Source organism: Watersipora subatra, chromosome 10, assembly GCF_963576615.1.
Source record: "Watersipora subatra chromosome 10, tzWatSuba1.1, whole genome shotgun sequence".
NCBI classification, from domain to species: domain Eukaryota; kingdom Metazoa; phylum Bryozoa; class Gymnolaemata; order Cheilostomatida; family Watersiporidae; genus Watersipora; species Watersipora subatra.
This window is the reverse complement of record NC_088717.1, coordinates 45,926,591-45,947,565: the sequence shown is the minus strand read 5'-3', so window position 1 is coordinate 45,947,565 and position 20,975 is coordinate 45,926,591. Positions and strand designations below refer to the sequence as shown.

The 20,975-nt window shown below is 35.6% G+C and overlaps 1 protein-coding gene across 1 annotated transcript; it reads right to left on the bottom strand.

Moving 5' to 3' along the window:
• Window positions 1-15,539: 15,539 nt before the first annotated feature.
• Window positions 15,540-20,176, bottom strand: LOC137407135 (uncharacterized). The gene is made up of 7 exons (XM_068093736.1): window positions 20,004-20,176; window positions 19,582-19,671; window positions 19,180-19,384; window positions 18,745-18,988; window positions 18,368-18,497; window positions 17,744-17,800; window positions 15,540-15,624 (listed from the first exon to the last, which is right to left on the bottom strand). The coding sequence occupies exons 1-7, from the start codon at window positions 20,174-20,176 to the stop codon at window positions 15,540-15,542; spliced, it is 984 nt and encodes a 327-aa protein (XP_067949837.1).
• Window positions 20,177-20,975: the final 799 nt, after the last annotated feature.

The following is a 20,975-nucleotide window of genomic DNA, read 5'->3' as shown; positions in this document are numbered from 1 at the left end:
AATGCAGAAAAGGATCTCGCACTCACTGCTTTAGTGGCAGGCAAAACCAATACTAGATTAGCGAGCCTCTCCACTTCAGCTGTAGAGCTAGAGCCCAACTAGCGCTAAAGCATAAATTAGTTGTTGAAAATTCCAAGTGAATGTGCTTAGACTGAAATCCTTAGCACTTACATGTAGCTGCCGAAAATCACTAAAAAGCTAGGGCAGCTCAGCCGCCTAGCCGTCCCGAAGAATACAAGCCTGCCAGTCATCACAGTCTTGTCAGTGCTTCAAAGGCCTTATACCATTTTTTTCTTTTTTTCCACTAATAGTGTTTGACTGTAAACATTACCGAGCTGAAGGACTATAATTAGAAAATATCTATCACAATTTCATTGTATGAAACAACTTGAAATAGAGCTATCATCTTTTTGTTCATAATAAAAGGAACATTTTTACATGGAAGCATAATCATTTCAACCTTACTGTTTATATTTCAAAAATTCCTGTATAGGCTACACACAATGTCATACACCTAAGCCCAAAAATAATTCACAATTTAAAATTACTCTTTTGAATCAGTTGGGCGTGGCTGAAATACACGATTTTTGCTATTGATACAAAAAAGTTAGTTTGGAGGTTCAAGAAAATCAAAGGCCATGATGAAGCAAAGTTTGAAAGTATTGAAGAGCTTAAAGGAATATTTTATTTATCAATGAATATAAAATATGAGCTACAAAAAAGACAGATTACTGTTATGCGGGCCTCCAATTGCCATTCGCTGATTACCCGTGCTAATTGGAAAAATCTAGTGACTAATTGTTGACAAGGAAATATCAAAAGCTATCAGTAAATGTGAACAACCATCGGTTCAGCGCACAGAGAATAAGAGTGTGAAATATTTTGTTTCTTTCAGCGCTTATTATTATGAGTAAATTTCATCCTTACTGGTCATTAGTGTAAGTTCCATCATTACTGGACACTGTGTGTATGGCCAATCATTTTGGTCATTCATTTATGTGTAAATTCTGTGGTTACTAGTCACTTATATTTTGTAATCCGATATCTCTAACTAGATGTTAATAATAGCCTAAATATGATTAAAGAAGCTCCTACATATCAGTGTAATTGTGATCAAAATCTTATCCAGGAGGTTGTTAAATCCAGGTTGTTCAGTAAAGACCAACTTCTCCAATTTTTTTATTGGCTTACTATAAGATGCAACATCAGAAATATATTTACTTATAACATACAATATTTTGCACCGCCAATTAAACCAAGTCATTGTAATCTTTGATTTTTTAGCATCAGTTTTAAATTAGCACTATATTGTGACAACTGCACGAAATGCTTATGCCACCTCGGCCAGCTCATTCGTAGCTCTTGATTGGCTATGTAAGAAATGGCTGTTAAATGCTTACCCAGCAGCTAGTGATTCTAACTAGTGAATGTTTTGCTTTGAATTTTTTCTAAACACTATGGTTCTGAATTTAATGAGCCATTTTGAAATTTCTTGGTTTGAAATTAATGAATTCTGCATTAACATCCTTTGCAGTAATTTTGCCACGCTGAGAGATATGGTACACCGCATAATGATGAAATATTACTGCTGTCGGGCTGCCAAGTTATCTAGCCATATCCCTAGCTAATCTAACTCTCATTCTCATATTTTTTCAACATGGTGGTGGTATTGCTTCAAAGATGTCACAATAATATTTTTGTATGCTATCACTGCCCTCATCTTTAATTGTCTATTTTACAATTCTGAAGTACAATGGTTAGAACTGACCTACTACAGGAAGTGTTGTATAAATGAACTCTGAACAGAGCTACTATCTTTTGATAGCGCAACACTGCAAAACCGTGTACGTGCAATCATAAACATTTTTGCTTTAGTGTTTATAGTTTGAGAATGTCTGTGTACAAGCAAATCCATCAACTTAATCCCTGATAAAATTCTCTAGGTAACATCACTATAGCATTGTCTTATTGAATCAATTAGCAGTAGCTAGTAGAGCCCATCATTCATACCATTAGGACAAAAAACATCTTGAAGTTTCAAGATTTTTGAAGGAAATTTTAAAGCAATGTCAAAAAGTATCGAAACGTTTAAAGAATATTCAATTAAACAGTGAATATAATATACCAGCTAAACAAACAAAAGATTAAATGCTATGTGGACTTTCAATCACTAAGTGCTAGTTATACAGTGTAAATTGCTAATTGCTAACTGCTACTTGGTAATCACCAATGACTAATTGTTATTTGGCAATTTCAATTTCCCAGTATTTGATCGGTGAATGTCATAAGATATCAACAAATGCAAACACTACAATTGGTTCAGTATAAATAAACCACAAGTTGAAACTTAGTTGATTGTTTGTAGCTACATGTCACTATGCATAAACTTAATCTTAACAAAAGTTTATACTCGAATGTGTGCAGTGACATATAATGATCACATCTGCTACACTGCAAAGGGCAAAAATGTTGGCCATTTTAAATTCATGTTTTGTTTCAAGACGAACGGTTTGTTGCTTCAAAAACTTTACAGACATGTTTTGGTATTTTAATAGTACCGTCATATTTATTGCTCTAATTTGAATTAGTTACATACAATGATTTAACCTTACGTATTACTTGCATTACGAATAACAAAAAACTTGAAACAAATGTGAAAAGTCTTGCAAAAATTGATAGTAAGTTTTAATAAATGCAGAGTAAAGTATATTAAGGAGAAACTAATGTTTTTGGTCAAACTTTAAAGTGGTAGTTGCCAAATGGTGATTTCCAATTACCAATCGCTTGTTGCCATTTGTCAATAGACAATCACCAATATGCTAAGTGCCAGTCACTAATTTCCAATTGGTAAATGTCATGACATTAACAAACAAAAACTAACATTTCCTCAGCCCACAGAAACTAAAAGTTTGACATTGACATTAGTCGATTATTTGTAGCTACATGTACATGTCGATATGCCTCAATTAAATCTGATTTAAAAAGTTTTGTTCTAGGAAATGCTCGATGATGTACAAAGCTCACTTTTAGTACACTGTTAATAGACACTTGTAATAGACAAGAAATTTAGCTTTACAAATTTAGGTAGGCATTTAAACCACCTAGCGATAAAGAAATAGTTCATCACAATCATCACTGACCAATCATCATTAGGATCTTGCCTGCCTCTAACACGCGAACGAATGAAAGGAAAGTTTGCTATGCATACACTGTCAGTGAACTCTGGCTCATAGCCATTCTTACAAAAGCTTTTCTGCAACAACAAGCCACGATCACTGTATCTGTAAACTACATGTATATCTCGACAGCATGAATTTTGAGGTTACTATTTTGTTTGCTGGTGAGTGATTTTGGCTCAAAAACATGAGGTGAACATAGATAAAAAAACTCTAACAAGAACACTTATTAATTGGCCTATTATTTTCAATCAAACATTTGAGCAAAAATTAAGCTGATAAGAATTTACTCAGCTAACATCAATAAATCATTATAGTTGAAATCAGTTTTTGACGATTCATAATTAGAGGTATCTCCTAAAAGCTGTAGAGATAACTGAGACTAATATTTTACGAGGCTTTACAAAAGGAGTATAAGCTCTGAATTTGTAATTTTTTCAATTTGCTAGAAAAAAATAATCCCAGAATACAATGATTAGGCAAAAAAGTGTATTGAAAGCATCCCACAATATTTTTTCACTAATTCTTCAGGTTAAAGTTTTTGATGAAAAATTTGATCTGATATTGATGAACTTGATTGCTAGGTATGATGTTGGGAGGAAGCTATGCTATATCTTGCCATATCTGTGGCGACTGTGACAATGAGGACTTTCCTCCTTATGACTGTTCTATTCTCTTGGTCACCGGTTATTGATATATCTCATATACTGAGTCTACAAACACAGGTATAGAGTTTTTTATTGGCTTCTTTTTAACAGCTTGTTCTAGTCGCTAGTATATTTTGCTGCAGATAGCTTTTTCCGATGGATATTATTTGTAAAATTTGGAAAAATTAAACTTATTTTATGTCTAACTGTATACCCTAAGACACTCATATTTTGCTAGTATTTAGTTTCGTGAGTAGCATACAGAGTAAAAATTCACTGCAACTTAATTTCGCAGCTCTGATGAGTGCGAAAATATAGTGATGTAAAAATAAATGCAGTAGAACAAAACAAATTAGATTCCCCAGGTTCAGTTCACCGCAGGCCTGTATTCACTGGTTGCAAGTTGGGACGGCTAATGTTAGGCGACTAGTTATGAACACCTGGGTTTGTTGAAGGGGCGGTGTAAGCCCCAAACAGGGTTTTTTATGTAGGGCCTCAGCCGGGCCTCTTGTGTGAACTTTTAAAAATTTTTATCGGAACGCAGCAACATTTTTCTATTTTCGAGATTTGTTTTGTTTTAGGTGATGTGAATGACGAAACGTTTTTAAATTAAAATAGGCAAAACTTGACCGCAGTTTAAATGCTCAGAAAAAAAGATACCTTTTTCATTTGAGCGTTTTAACAAAGATCGATTTAGCCGATTTTATTATAAGTCGTTTGGTAAAACTTGATATTTTGCAAACCTTTATAAAGGTCGTTAACAATAATATTTTGCCACTGATGATGATAATAATGATGCCTAAAAACTACTAAAAGTTGATGTTTGTCTCTATGGCTTTGAGTAAAGACATATTCTACAGCGATAAAACCGTCTCCATAGCCGTTGGGCAAATAGCTTTTTGAATAAATGATGTTGAGGTCGAGTTATCTGAAGCAATTTATCATTGCGTGAGAACGGACCAAACAAATCCGTTCGAGTTAACCTTGTGTTTGAGATGAAATGTTACATTTTATCCAAGGGCGAGTTATCCGAGTTTGACTGTACTAGCCCGCGGAAAGTTCCTAAAAAGTTGGGACGGCTCAGCCGGCCAGCCGTCCCAGGCAATACGGACCTGGTTCACTGATAGGAAAAAATTTCAATTTGGGACTAGTTTGTAATTGTAAACCGCAGGTGGAATGTTGTGGGCGAGGTCGATAATGCAATTTGATCGCTTGCTGCCATTTGTTTCTTGAACTATCATTGAACAAAGCTATTTAATTTCGCGTTTTCGCTTGTTCGTTATGATAGTTTAGTTTCGTGCATGAAATTGTCGTGAGAGGATGACTCCGCGAAAACGCGAAAGTTAGATGAGGCAAATACATAAGTGTCCTAGGATAGTATATTATAATAAACTGTCTGTCATTGGTCTTTAAGGGTGTCACATTTAATGCATATTTTAGTAAAATGAGTTCATGGTCATCTCATGAAGCCTGATCAAAACACAGAACAATACCAAATTAAGTACTAGTTCAAGTTAATAAAGCTTAGTTTCACATTGCATTTTTACCTCTTTTGGAATATATTATTGAGGAAGATTTTTATAAATTCAGATAATTCATTGCAACGGACATAGGAACCACTACTAAAGTAGGAAAATTAACTTTCAGCTTGTTGATGAGCAATGTTGCATGTACGTGCATATGTGAGTGTGGATAGGTATGTAAATAAAACAGTAATAAAATTACTATTTATTAATAATAAAATAGTAATAAATAGTAAATAAAATTTATTCAGGATTTAGACTCTTAAAATTCAGAATGTGTATATATTAAATGGGTACACATAGTTATACAAGAGTTTAAGTTGTTTTACATTGTTTTCTATTTAATTCAGTCAAAAATAACTAGAAGTTTTAGACTGACTTGAAAGGATCTTCTTAAACAAATAACTCTTTAAAGGTTTGCAGAAACTTTTGAAATTTAATCTTTAGCTTTTTGGTTAAAATGTAGCATAGATTATGTACTTAAAATTTTTGTTTGTATTAAGAACAATGCGAGTTTCTTATTTTTTTGAATGCATAAAACAGGTTTGAATCACCCACCTGAGAAAATAAAGTTTTCAAATTTTTAGCTTTGGTGTTTCAGTGTTAAAAATGAAAATTGATTAAAAATATTATTTTAGCATCATCCTGACAAGGTTAAAGAAAATATTTTCCAATTCTGAACAAAAACTGATATGGTAGAGCCATGACAGTAGTTTTCATGAATATCAATATACAGTAAATAAAATCTGATCACTTTCCATTTCATCTTACACTTTAGAGACTCCTGGTTTACAAGAGTCTCAACAAAACTCAGATTTGATTTTCACAAAACAAATTAATTCTGATTTAGTGTGTTGCTCCAGAGAGCATCTCAAGATCTTTTTGTAAATGTTAAGTAGCTTTAACAAGGCTTGCTGATAGCAGCTCATCATTTCAATAAATGACTGATTAAATTATGTTTCAGTAAGCAAAGCGTGTGGTCCACTAGATGTAGGCAACTACAGGGAGGGCTGCACTGAAGAAGCCGGAGTTGTGATTTGCCGCTGCCATACCGATGACTGCAACACAGATGACATGATGGACTACTACCGTTCACAAGAGAGATTCGCTGTAACAACTACCATCACTGATATCGCTACCGCAGCTTTTATAGCTTCTTCAACCTCTGTAGCTGCTCCAACTTCTACTGCTACTACACATTCTACAGCTAGTACAGCCATTAAACCTAGTAGTTTCTATGTTACAGCATACAGTGCAAGGTCTTCTACAGCTTGTTCTTTTTTGTTTTGATTTCATTCGCTGTATGTAGCTTTTTGTAAAAACTAGCGAAAGATCAGCATGTGTTTTTTTAGAAATTTAGATGCAATATTTTTGACCATTTGAATATTTTATAAAAAAACTTGAGTTTTGTAAAATTTGGTTTAAAGGTAGTTATTTCAAGTTTTTTTACATAATCGCTCTGATTTTTACCGTTCTTGCCTTCATATTCTTTAGCGTAAACATATTTTATACCTACAAATATAAATTAAAGTCTTATTTATATCATGTGAACAGTCAGTAACTAAATGAAGCAAATATTCACATATTTTGTAAAGTTGGGAACGTACACTGCACCGTTAAATAACCATACAATCATTTACATTAAACAGAGACGGTTGCAAAAATTAATTTCCCATTTCATTGCAAGTTAAAAGAATTCATAACAATCTGTGGGCCAACATGTTCATTATCTAAGCGTTAGAATGCTTGTTGTAAGAAACCGGTCTAATTGCATTTAATTAAATAACTGCACAAAAAAAATGAAATCTGCTTGTGACTACCGACAACATAGACTTTCAAAGTTTTAAACTCATGAAATGAAATAAAATGTTACAGTTATGTTCTAATAGAAATTAACAGCTTTGTGTGCATATGTTTAGGCCTAACTGGAAGCTTCAAACTTAAAAAAATATAAATCAGCAAAATCAATTGACACGTATTTTATTAGCATAGTTAGAAAGGCAAAGTGTGTAAGGTTTTGACCAAACATTTTGAAACAGCACAAAACTCAGATTCATGCAAATATTGTCTATTCATGCATGACAAACTTCATCATTTTGTTATATAAGATCCTTATTGTTACTGTACATGTTTTGTAGTACAATTTGTAAAAGAACAAAGACAAGACCTTGGTTTGATCCGCTTACAACAATAGAATCATGCTTTACCAACCTCCATGACCTCCCTTAACTTTCATAACACTTCACAACTGCGTTGAAATTTTTCATCACTGCAGATAATATTTCAACATATCCTCTCTACTTTTTTGTTTTCTCTATTGTCTTTTCTCCTGGCCTGTTATTGTTACACACTTACTTTACACTAATTTACAGAAACACCTAAGTTTTCTTCATTTTGCAACTGACATAAATTAAAATTTGGCTTGTGGACTGTGGTTTGTAATCTATCAGCTAATATATAGTATATTATCTAGAGCAATAATTCAAACTAATCGCTGTACCTGCTAAAACTTTCCAATTGACTGCTTAAACATCAAATAACAAATGGTAGCACTCTCTTTCTAAATGAGCAGTGGACCAAGACAGTTTATCTTTCTTTTAACCCCTTCCTTTAATGACAATGTTTTGCAGTTATTAGAGACATAGATCTGATAATGGCAAGTAAATATCAAATAAGTTGCCAAACCTATCTTTCTCACTATTCAGATATTTTTCACTATTTAGGTTTGATGGATATTAAGGAGTTGTCTCATTTTATGCCGATATGTGATTGGCTCTTCATTGATTGCCTCACCATTTGTATATTTATTATGACGGTCAAGGTCAAATTATGGTTAAAAAAGTTATTTTTCTTGTTTTGGAATTATATATTGAGCTGTGACATGACTTGTATAGCCTACATACATTGTTTTAAAAACGAGATTTCAGATGGGACCAACACTTAGTCATTTCTTAGAAAGCTGGGAAATACTTTTTAAAAAGTGTGAAAGGTAATTTTCTAATGGCGCATGTCTTCAACTTGGTTCTCAGAATTAAAAGGCATTCTATAATAAGCAGACTAACAAAAAGCAGAATGAGATTTCTGGGAAAAAAAACACAGAAAGGTGAGAATCTTTTTCCGGTTTGTGGGTCATATAACTCGGAAATTCAAGGTTAAATAATGTGACTTATAATTATTCAATGAAATAATAATTATGTAATTTAGTTACATAATTAGTTATTATTAAATTGAAAGAAAAGCTGATAAGGGAACTCTGTGCAAAATTGCGGAGGCAGCTTTTATTTTGGTTGCCTTCGCTTAGATTTGAAAATAACTAAATTTGGATACAGTCAGGCGTTGATCTAAAAACATTGTTCACTTACTTTGCTCACAGTAATAATATGTTTGATACTCTCAAAGATAGAGGCGTTTCAACTGGATATGGTCGCTGAAACAAAATGACTAAAACTATGAATGATTATGCGAATGTGACAGGCCACTCGCTTGATTTGTACAAATCCTTATCCATTGAATGTCAAAAGAGACGCAAGTTCACTAGTACAAAAGGTTCAGTCGTCAAGCCAATTGTGTCAGAGCACTTTGACACAATCTTTATTTAATCTACCACAAGCATCAATAAAATGTGAGCTATTAGCCCATATTATTCACAAAACAAACTTCCGATTAATCACAATGATTATTTAATCAGCAATTTATTTTTTCAAGTTTCTCTCAAATAAAAAAATGAATGTCTTGCTGTTGCACAAGCACTCCAATACATTAATTCTCAAAATCACTCACTATCAATAGATATTTTTAAAACAATCTAAGATAATTTAATTTATGCTAACCAAAAAAATTGATCAGATAAAGGTAAGTATATAAATTGTACTCCCATAAATGTCAGAAGCTCTCAGTGATGAATGATCACTCATAACGAACAATGCTTTAGGATTTTACCATGCATAAGAAGTAAAGCTCCCTTGTCCTATTCATTGGCTGTCAGCACAACAAATATGGAGTTGTTGTACCAAACAGTTATGAATTGATCAACTTTACCTAGAAAGACAACTCTGATTTACCCATAACTTTGACTGAGTGCATTGCTCATATTTATTTAGGCAATCTGCAAATAGGCATGTAGCTCACAATTAGCTACAAGGGTAATGTCCGAACACCACAATGTTCAACAGTTTCGTATTTAACTGAGCATTGTTCCTCTTTCTTTTACTCAATTGCAAAGGTACTCCAGTATTCTTTTTCATTTTATCCCTGTTGTTGCATTTTAATATCAATGACAAACTTATTACCAAATAGGGCGTAAAATATAAAAAGAGAAAATTATACCGACCGTAAACATTCTATATTTTCAATAATTGTTTTATTAAACTTTAAATGTAACATTTAAGATTTGTCTTTGCACAAGCTTGTAAACAAAATGTTTTAAGCTACCATACATAAAAAAGAGCTTAATAAAAGCAACAGACGTTATGTATTTTAACTTATTCCTTTATTTTCTTAGCATATAGCATCTGTACCTATCATAGTTCTTTTCTCTGATAATTTATTTTGACAGATATTAGCCTTACACCCTACACTATTAGTGTATAAAGTGCATTAGTGTATTTGTATATACATGTATATATTTTTTTTATATATTATGTGCAAATATGTGGTCTAAAATAATTAATAAAATGAGGATGTACCGACACTTCCCTACAAACTGTTTCTTGTGGTGTTAACAAAGAAGTTGGACAAATTTAGTTCACTCTCACAATCGTCAGGTGCGTGTGAGAGAAGGAAGTGCCGGACTTTCTTTGGTGAGGTAGCTGCCCACGTGTTTGTATATTTTTTATGGATTTGTATATGTATATAGATATAATTAACTTTACTAACATTAATATTTTTGATTGAACGCATACAAAATTTGCATATCCAAATGATTAACCTAATACTTGAACTGGAATTACCTGACTATTGGCACAGCCAAATCTGTTTAGCAATTTGGCAATAAAGGATTTTATCGCAGTCCTAATGAGACGGAGTCATAGATCTTAAATCCAGAGCAGATGTAATAGTTATGGCAATCATTTAGACCGCTGTGAAAAAATATTTTTTTCCGGAAGAATTATACTTCAACATTTGAGTGACATAAAGTGGTCTGTTGTACATGCTGAAAGTTGCTTTTACTATATTGCATCTTCCTACCCTTATAACATCGGCATAGCGTTATATAGCTTTCACAGCAAAAAAGTTATAGTTTACAAGCTGTTAACCATTAATTTTAATGATCAGAGTTTGGACTATAGATAATTATGAAATACATTATCTAGCTTTCAGATTTTTATCAATTTAACAAGCATCCATTTCAATTTGGCTCCAATACTGATGCTTTTATGAAATACAAGAAATTTGCTGATAAAGCTGGATGCGAAAGGTACTTTACAAACATTTTTCAATTTTTTTCAGGGAATCTAATGAGGGTGCATATAATGTAAATAATTTTGCATGCTGCATATATTCAGCGTTGGAACTCATATATCGCTCACTCAGAGGCAGACATTTTGAATAGTTTCACACTCGAAAAGTTTGATTGTTCTTCCCAAGAAGTCTGATAGATCAAACTTCATTTTTAAGTATCCATGCTAATAGTATGCTGTTTTATACAGAGGTAGATACAATAAACTTGAACAGAATAACTTGTCACTATGATTTAAGAAAATATGCATTAATATTTGCATTATATTTTGCTCTTTAAATATACACAATGTTTTAATTTAATAGTTCATTAGGCATTATCGAAAAAAGACAATAAAAATAGACAAATACTTTTTGCTTTCATTGCTTGAACATGCGTGATGTTTGTGTTTGTATTTAATAAATCTAACAAGCAGTTTTTCTCCAAAATAATTTTAAAAAGGTGAAGCAAATTGCTACTTTGATGATAAAAACATTACATCCAAAATATTTAAAACTGCGTTAAATATTCCATAGTCAACAATCAATTGAATATGGGTGTGATGCAGCTCAAATTGTTTTATCTTTATGACTAACAATCTATAAAAATTGTTTATGAAAATTGCGGAATTTTACTTGATATTTTGAAACTCTATTAAATTAATCATTGATATTACAAATGAATACTGATATATGATTAATTTAATTAATTGAAAGTGTGAGTTTAAATTAGTAGCATAAATGAAATTATAACCATAGTTGTTGCAATGTTAAATATTTAACAATACTTAGTATGCTGCGTTTAATCATTAGTTACAGCAGAACTTCTTTCCATTAATTTCTGATGAGCTAAGAATGTCAAGCAAATGACACAGCAGAGAAGATGTGGTGGCATCTGTTGCTAATTGTATTTACTGCAGTTAAAAAAGAAAACTCTGCAAAAGGTAAATGCTATTTTCAAAAAGATCAATTGTTAAGTTATTTAAAGTGGTTCGTAGGTAATTTAGTTCATGGGGTGATAACTACTTTGCTTGCAATCAAAAAATACATTATATCGTTTTACGAAGTTGATTAAGTGTGAAAGTAAAAAATCTACAAGTCAATTCTTTTACTTATAATTGTTTGAGGTTGTTTTTTATTAAACTGGTTAGTGTCATAGTGCTTGCGATATATTTCTATTTTAAATGTATCCAAGCTCTGATTGTTCACCGCTTTTTCAGTCTGCTATTTACTTCTGTTTCTTTTCGTATTGCATTACATACATCATTACATTGCATGTCGTCAAACGGATCTCAAGGCTCTAATGATATTGTCTTACAATTGGCATGTCTCTAATGGCAATGCAACAGTGGCTGTATTACAGCGTGATGCCATGTGTCTCTTTGCATCACATTGCGTAAAATTGCATCGCGATTGATCACATTTCATCGCATTCATTTGCATGGATTACTTACAGTGGCATGTTGTCACACTGCATCACAGTGTGTTGCATGCAGCTGAATTATGCAATAGTTCATTTTATTGCATTGGATTGTGCTGAAAATTATTAGAATGTGCCTAATTGCATTGCGTTTCAATGCACTGAGTCACAAGCAAACATTTTGCCACAGTGTGTTGCAAAGAGCCGAATAGCATCACAATGCATTATAGTGCATTGCAGTGTGTCATAATCAATGTTACATTAAGTTTCATCAAAATGCATTGAACTGCATGATGTTTCATCGCAAATGTCTCATTGCTAATAATGATTGCTTCAGTACCATGTCAGCGCCAAGTTCAATACCATGTTTTGGATCGCATTGCCTTATGTCACATTATGTTGTGTTGCAGTGCATTCTGCTGCATATTGTTGCATTCCCTCACAATCTGCCAAACTTGATCTCATTATGAAGCCTTACATTGCTTACATTAAATGATAGTGTAAAATGCTGCATTACATCACATGATGATGGACCATATTCTATCATCTAACATTTGAACGTGTTGCATTGCATCACGCTGTGGGGCATGGCTTTACATGGCTTTGCATGGCTTAACATTATGGTGTGTCACTTGACATCTCTTGCTATCATGCGTTGTTTCACAACATTGCAAGGTGTTGTACATCATTTAAAGAATTTGATTGGTTTATATGGAATCGTATAGCATCCAATGACATACCATGACATTGTATGTGCAGAATTGTGTGCCATAGGGCCACATTTCTTTGCATGGCATTGCCATAGAATTATGTTGGTAAGCATTGCATGAGGTTTTATATAGTGACATGGCTTCAATTGGTGTGGCAATACACTGTAACAAATCACATTTTATGACAATGAATCACATGATGTCTCATGACGTTGCATGGTTTTTAGCATAATATCAAACGCTAACGCATGGCAGCGCTTGGTTTGTAGGACAAACATAAACACACATCGCATTGCAAAGTGTACCATGGCATTGCAAGATGCCTGTTGTGATAGTGTGATGCATTGCACTGTATCACGTCATTTGGTATTGTATGGTGTCACATATCGTTGTGGTGGATCAATACCGTTGCATTGTGTCATGATGCAAAGCATTATACTGAGTTTTTGATTTGGACCCGCACTACATTGGATTCTTCGCAATCTGTTGATTTTCACTGTCTTACTCCCATTCAACGAGAATGCGTTGTATTGCGACGATTTGCCTAGTGTAGCTTCACGTTATTTAGTGTTGTAATGTATTTTTTCAGGAGTTTAGCATTGAGACACAGTGCATCAATGTTTGTTGCACTGCTTCACTTAGTGCATCATATGGCAGTATTATTGTCATTATGTGTGGATCAGATAGTGACAGGTTTCTCTTTCATTTGTGTTATGTGATATAAATTTTTGTGCAGTGTCACATGACATGCAAGGCATTGTATAACATGATGGTAAATAGTATGTCATAATTTACATGGCATCACATGGCATTGCATGGTGCAAGATTTTTTCACAGGAGATTGCGCTACAGAACATTGATTGTCACCATTTGTAACCCATTGTACCACATTGTGTCTCATCGCGTTACATTGCATCATGTGTCAGCAGATTATGCTGTTTTAAATGAAATCTCATTTTGTGATATATGCCTGTAAATGACTTGATATAAGTAAGCAAGTAAAATAAATGATGTGTAATCATATCTGTACCGATTATTACATTTACCATACAAAGGTGAAGTGCTTAGAATTCATTTTAGAACAATTTAAACAACTCTCCAAAACAGCTATTTAAAGAACTATTTCAAACAAAATTTTGCACTTGTTAGGTTCAGCTACACCTAATCAGGACAAAACTAAAACTAGTCTAATATATAAGTCATTGTTATTAAATGAATTCGCAAGTAGTAAAAATACAGAAACTGAAAAACTCAGTTTTCCAAAAAAAATATTGAATTCATTTGACCATCATTGTATTCTGAAATGAAACACTTTGATAAAGAGATTATTTTAATGTTTTGAGAGAAAAGATCAGCCACACCCAAAGTCTTGATATGGATGGCCTTGCCTCTTAGAGCCAAGAGGTGCTTACACCTGTCTTGCAGAACAGAGCCAGAAAAGTTTCAATCGGCTGGGCATCCGATCGGACAGGCCAATATCATGAAAGGACAATTGGAAGCACAAATTGCTAGTCATCAAAGATGAAAGACAAGCCAGATGGCCATCGAGCTGGTATCAAGATGTAGTCAAACCAGCACCTAATGGACAAGCTTGCCACTGAGCAAACAACAAATGAACCAAGCTACTACCAAACTGGTTATTTTGACAAAGGGGCGGGTAAGCCAGCCAAAACGAATAAAATGAGCCCAATGGGCTAAAAGAAGACTTAACATGAAAAAAGCCGTGTTATATGCAGTTGTCTGCTGCACACATATTGACTGAGTTTAGATGAGATAGATGACTTCCTAGTGAAATTCCTAAAACTATTCTAGTGCTAGTACAATATAAGACCCAGTGAGAACCAGTATTTTGAGACAAGAAACCTTGCTCAAGGGAGAAGCCTAGGTGCCTTAAACAAGGCAATCTACCATTGAACCTTGTAAGGGTCACCCTCGTAAAGAACAAACCTGATGTGGCAACCCGGTATGCCATTAGGGCAAATATAATTGTGGCTCATCTGGCCACCGTATTAGAGAGGCTGATGATGGTACCCAAGACTTGACTCAGACTCTCCAGTTTAAATAACCTCAATATGCCGGTACCGATGACTTATAGAACTTTGTAAGCTTCAAAACGTAGTCTAGACAAATGGGTGAACTGAGACAGCAAAACTGCTGCACTTATGCAAGGCTTTAAATTAAGCAGATAAGTGCAGACAGGGCAATCAAGCAGACTACTCATTTGATGCGTTACAGGCTCTGTTTGGCTTATATCTCAGGTAGGCTCAGTCTGCGCTGAGTGTGTTATAAAGGGCACCACAAGGCATCTGCTGGTTATAGCGGCATTTGTACCTATTCGACCACTACTGAGCAGGTACGGCAAAGTAGATGCTCTGCAGTACTTTGAACAGCCCAAACTGGCAATGGTATCTACTGGCCGTGCTTACAACCACACTGACTAAAGCAATGCTGACTGACATCTACATGTAGTTCTTTCAAACCCGATCTGGGGCATGCCAACCTACTGCAATCTAATCCATATGAGAAAAGCCTGCTAATCAAGTGGCTCTGCACCAAACCGCACAACCAGTTTGCTTGCAATCCTGATGCAGTGGCTGTTGAAGCAGGTCCAGCATTTGTATAAAGGATTATGCATCCCTGAAGAGGCTGTGCCGGACAAGCTCTTTTAGTCTTAGTGCTGTGGGAGATGGAGAGAAGACTTTGAGAAGACAGCTACATCAAGAAACTATCAAACCAATTAAATAGCTAGGATGCTGCAGCAGTAGTGCTAACTATAGTTTACACTGAGGCCCAAAGCGTTGTAGCTCCGGTGATATTGCTTCAGCCTGTCGTTCAAATGCGCAGAGACTGGCTGCACTCCAGCAAAGAAAGGTTCAATGAGTAATGTGAAAAACACACAACAGTTTTTTGCCATTGCCACTTGGAATCAAGAGGTGACGCAGCAGAATTCTGCCAAACCCCTTTGAAATTGGAAGATGAAGCAAAGTTTTTTGATTCAGCCACCTTAGACAGGAAGATGACCACAATTTTTTTCCGACATACTGACCTGGAACAACTAAGACGAAATAAAAAGCTAAAGCCTGCATGCTTCGACACTGACCAGGCTGAAAAAAACACTGAAAACTAAGATGATCCACAGCAGGCAACATTGTCAGGAGTAAGCTCCGTTGCCAGCCTGAGAAAACTGAGAGCCAGTGAGAATGAGCTCGCTTATACAGTCGCTGAGTTATCTCTAGCCAAACCCCATGTTATGACCAGACAGTCAATTCCGGTCACTTTATGACCGCTTAAGCAAATTCCTGAGTGTTGGAGCCAAATGCCACGGTCTTTAGGGTCAAGGGTGGTGCTGAGCCAATTTGATCAAAACTTTTTGACCGGCCCATTCTGCAAGATAATTTGTCCTGTTCTTGTTTACAACAGATGCATCAAAATGTTAAGCAAACAAGAGTTAGGCAGGCTCCTGAGAATGCAAGATACTTGGTTGAAGAAAGTAACAGCCATTTTATATGGCCAATGGGACACAACTGCCATTTTACAAAGTCATGCTGTTGCCGATATGATGCCGGAATGTACAGGCCAAGGTGGTCCTGTCGGAGCAACATCAGCAAGGATGCCATTTGGAGTGATGCAAATTATGGTGGCTCACCAGTGTACAATGAAGTGTTGGCAGCCTGTAGTTTTGTAGGCAGACGACCTGTGTCATAAAAGGATAGACATGATCTGCTGGATCTACTTGGTGTTAGGCGCAGTGGATGAAAGATATGGTGACACCAAACTGGGCTGAAATATCTGTTCCATGACTCGAAACTACTACGAGTTAGAGTTAATGGAAGGCTTTTTATGATTCCCTTCTGTCTAAAATCCTATATCGGCGTAGGCCAAAAGGACGCAAAATCTCGCTTTGCCTGACCCTCATTAATAAACCTCTAGCACACCGAATGAGCACGTCGGTCGAAATTTAAACAAAAAAAGAAAAACTGAGAAGCCGCACTTCTCTTGCTCGGACTTCATTGCTTGGGAAGCAGAAACCCAAGAAATAGAGGTGTTAAGCAAGCTAGAGGGCATGTTCCAAGCAGCAATAAAACTGTCAGGAGCCAAGACAAGCTAAACAAGTAGCAAGACTGTTAACACTTTACCAAGCCATGTACAACACTGGAGAGTAGGACATGAGATGAGCATCATGCATAGGACACACCATTTTACTGAAGGAGGGGAATTGAGGCAGAGACAAAACACCAGGTGCAGAATCTTTCCAGTAAGGAGCTCATTAAGGCTGCTAAAGATGCTCGAGTTTTTTAGTGGTGTTATTCCGGAAGAAGGAAACAAAGTGAAAGAAAAGGATAGAAGTCTAGGTTGACTACATGTGCAGAAAAGTGGGTACAAAACAGGAGATCAAACATTTTTTTCAAGTTGGACATAATTTTGATATATTTTATAGCAGCAACTTTACAGTGAGCATGTGTGTCATCACAAGCAAGTATCTTTAGAAGCCAACACACAAGAAAAGCCAGTGGAAGTGAGAAGTCGGTAAAGTGTGGTTTGCTCTCCCTGTATCAGTACACCTATACACTGTTGGTACACATGTATACATGTGGCTGAAGGCTCCAGTACATGTGTATACACATGCTATACAGGGGAATACATCTTGGTACATGTGGATACACAGGTTTAGTACACACATGTATACACAATAGGTGTATACAGTGGCCAGCCACTGTCATGCCAGTGTATGATGAGTATACATGTGTAGCATAAGGCTGAGCAATGGACTCATTCATATGTACCAGTACAGGTTTCGGACACGTGTCCAAAAAGTGTCAGGACAGTGTACCAGATGTGTATGGGTTCAGAGTGGGTAATACCTGCTTTTGCCTGGGTCGCTTCAGCCCTGCATAAGTACACATACTCACAGATCTATACATGGCCGTTTTTTTATTATAATCACAATCAAATTGTACCTCTGCCAGGTAAACCCGCTGTTCAGATGTTCCTTTCATCTCTAATTGTAGTCCAAACTTAAGAATCATTGTGTGGTCTGAGAGTTGCATAGGTACACACATTCAAGATTACATTAAACATGTTATTGAAATCAAATCCAACCTCCGGGCCGGGTAAACCTACAGATCGTTATGTCAGAAGAGGTTGCTTCCACCTGTTTGGCATAAATTTGCTTACAGCAAGTACCTCTACTATCAAGTTTAAAAAACAATCATATTGATCTTCACAATGAGTAAAGTCATACTATAGGCAAGTTTGGCTGGTAGGGGAGATTGACATGTTCCTGTTTGATGAGAGCAATAAGGGTAATCAATTAAAGTATTTTTGACCTTTATTTAACAATTATACATTGACAGCAAATACTACTATATACTATACACTATATCAAACTTTGTAAATCTTAGAAATGTCATATATTATTCGTAATGAGCTTCCTCCTGGGTAAGGTCTCCCCAACCAAAGGTTCCACATGTAAACATGTAGCTGTTCCTGAAGTTTTACCTCATCAAATGCACCATTAGGGCATCTTAACTTCACAAACTTCTTGGCATGGCGCCACTGAGTTTCAATCCCATTAGTGTGTGCACCTGCAAAAATGATAATAATTACATGTATATAATCACTATTTCTACCAACCACACGTTACAAATCATCTAGATTCAATTCTCATTGAGCGCTACTTTGTATTTACATAACATCGCACAGTGTCTATGATGTGTCTAGTTTTTTTAACATTATTTTCATCTAGCATCACTGGGCTTTAGGATTTCACAAACCTATCAAATGAATCAAGACCAATGGCTGTGTTTCACATTTTTCGAATAGTGCAAATACCTGTCACTGGATCCACAAAGTTGATGCTGTGGTTCACGCGGTGATGAATATAGATCAAGTTCAGTCCATTGTATGCCCGCCATCCATCAGTGGTCACTGTGGAGCCCGGGGAGACATGATTCATTATAACTGCTCTCAATGTCCTATGGGTTCTGTCAGGTACTACTTGGAATATTGCTCTGTTGGTATACTCATCTAGGATTCCTACCACCCATCTTTCTTTGATAAGCCTGCCAATTCCTGCCTAAAAATTTACCATGTTCAACAAAGGCTTTCATAATAGGTATGGAATGCAATGAATGAATGAATTTGGTACACATGACTGTTAGAAGTCAGCTCTCATTATATTCATATCAATATGTGTTATACATGTACTTGTATATGTGGTTATAATAGCGCAGGTCAAGGACCCTCTACAGACTCAATGTAGCTTACCTTTCTTTTCACAAACAAGCTCTCATCAACTTGAAAGCGGAAGTTTATGCCTCCAAGAATGCCAGGTGAATTTCTGTGGAATGAATCAATGGCAATGCTATCAAGCTCTTTCCCTAACCTCCGGTATGAAGCTATGTCTCTTTGCTGTATAGTTACTCTTATGTTCTTATATGCATGGTTGTTTAACGCCCAGGCCAAGATGTACCTAGAGAAGAGGAACAACAACCTTGATCAAATATGACCCATCCTTTTGTAGAGTTGTCTGTCCACGCACGTGACTGCCCACGTTAGTGAGCCAACCACCGGCTCCTTGGTCAATACTGTCTGCATTTTAACAAAAGCATAGTTACTGGGCATTTTCATTAATTAGACCACAATAATGACCTGCTTGTCAAAACTCACCTTAGAATAACCTTTAGATCAAAATCTGAGAAGAGGGCAAAGAAAGATTTGTCTCTTAGAGATACCTGTGACCTACAGCGTGGACAGTCCCTGAAAACATGGACATGGATAGAACAGAAAAGTCATCATCAAATTTTCTTGGACTACCCATTTATTATTATCATGTCATACATTAATCCCCATAATTATGCTATGAAAAAATTACATACCAGTGGTGTAACTGTAAGTGGAAAGGGGGTGTGCAACAGTACAGTCAGTGACAATGTGAGTGAAAGTTTTAATAAATTGATCATGGCTCGACTGTGTTCAACTGCCCTGCATAACAATCACCAAAAATCACACATTTACCTGGACCTTTACTTATTCTGCTGTCGATTATGGAGTTTATTTTGGTTAATGAGGTGATAACTAAGAGCACTTACCATACATATAAGTCTTTACGGTTGGTCCGGCAGTGCAGCCTCATCGGGACTGGATCTACACAGTTTTCACAAGATTTGGTGCTGCTCAGTAACTTAACAGACATCAACCAAGCCACAAATTCTTTATGAGGGAGGATCAACTCAGTTGTAAATGAATACATCGTTTCACCCATGCCCTAATCCTTAGAGTGAACTGAACCAAGAAACCGGAAATAGCATAAACCTCATAAAATTATTATTTAAATTATAAAACAAACTGAAAAAAACCAAGAAAGACGGAGCAGCACGGATCGAGACGCAAAACTCTACAGGAAACACAGTCGGTGTCCACACACTTGGCGGTACAATCTATGCTCATAGTGTTTATTACTCATAGATCAAGCCACGTGACCACCTTCATTAAGTATCTTTGGTCACTCAATACATTACTCATAGTGGCAGTGCGCCAAAAAAATGCTTCGTGATATTTTGTGCTTACATGTTGACAAGCAGCATACCATTGGTATCCAATTTTTTAATAAAGATGGATGATACATTAGGTTATACTTTTATTAGAAATAATTTAATTAAAACGTAAAAACTGCACATCTTTAGAAAGACTATCGTTAGCGCGGCAAGATAACGGCGGCTACTAGCAGTCGGCAATAGAAAAAGCAAAGATGGCCAAGGGGAAGAAAGCCTGCGTTATCATCTGCTGCAAAAAATGCAAAATGCCGCATGTTAAGGGGAGGGGGAAATGTCCCCCTGTTGACCCAAAACCAGAAGAGGAAAAAGGATCACCAAAGCAAAGAAGGTTAGATCAACTAAACATTTTATTCTTATAATTATTATATTTCAAATATCTAGAGTCAAACTCGGATAGGTTTTAAAGGTTTTGCAAAAAATAAAATTTTACAAACATCCGCTTAGCAATGGTTCTTCGAAGATAAGGAAAAGCGTGGTAACCTTTGGATAAACTTAAGGAAAAATCGG

Coding starts and splice junctions, on each gene's coding strand:
- LOC137407135 (XM_068093736.1), bottom strand. CDS start 20,176: ATGGGTGAAACGATGTATTCATTTACAACTGAGTTGATCCTCCCTCAT. Junction 18,498..18,744: donor CTTTGTGGATCCAGTGACAG/GTATTTGCACTA, acceptor TCATTTTTGCAG/GTGCACACACTAATGGGATT. Junction 17,801..18,367: donor GTTTACATGTGGAACCTTTG/GTTGGGGAGACC, acceptor GTACTTATGCAG/GGCTGAAGCGACCCAGGCAA.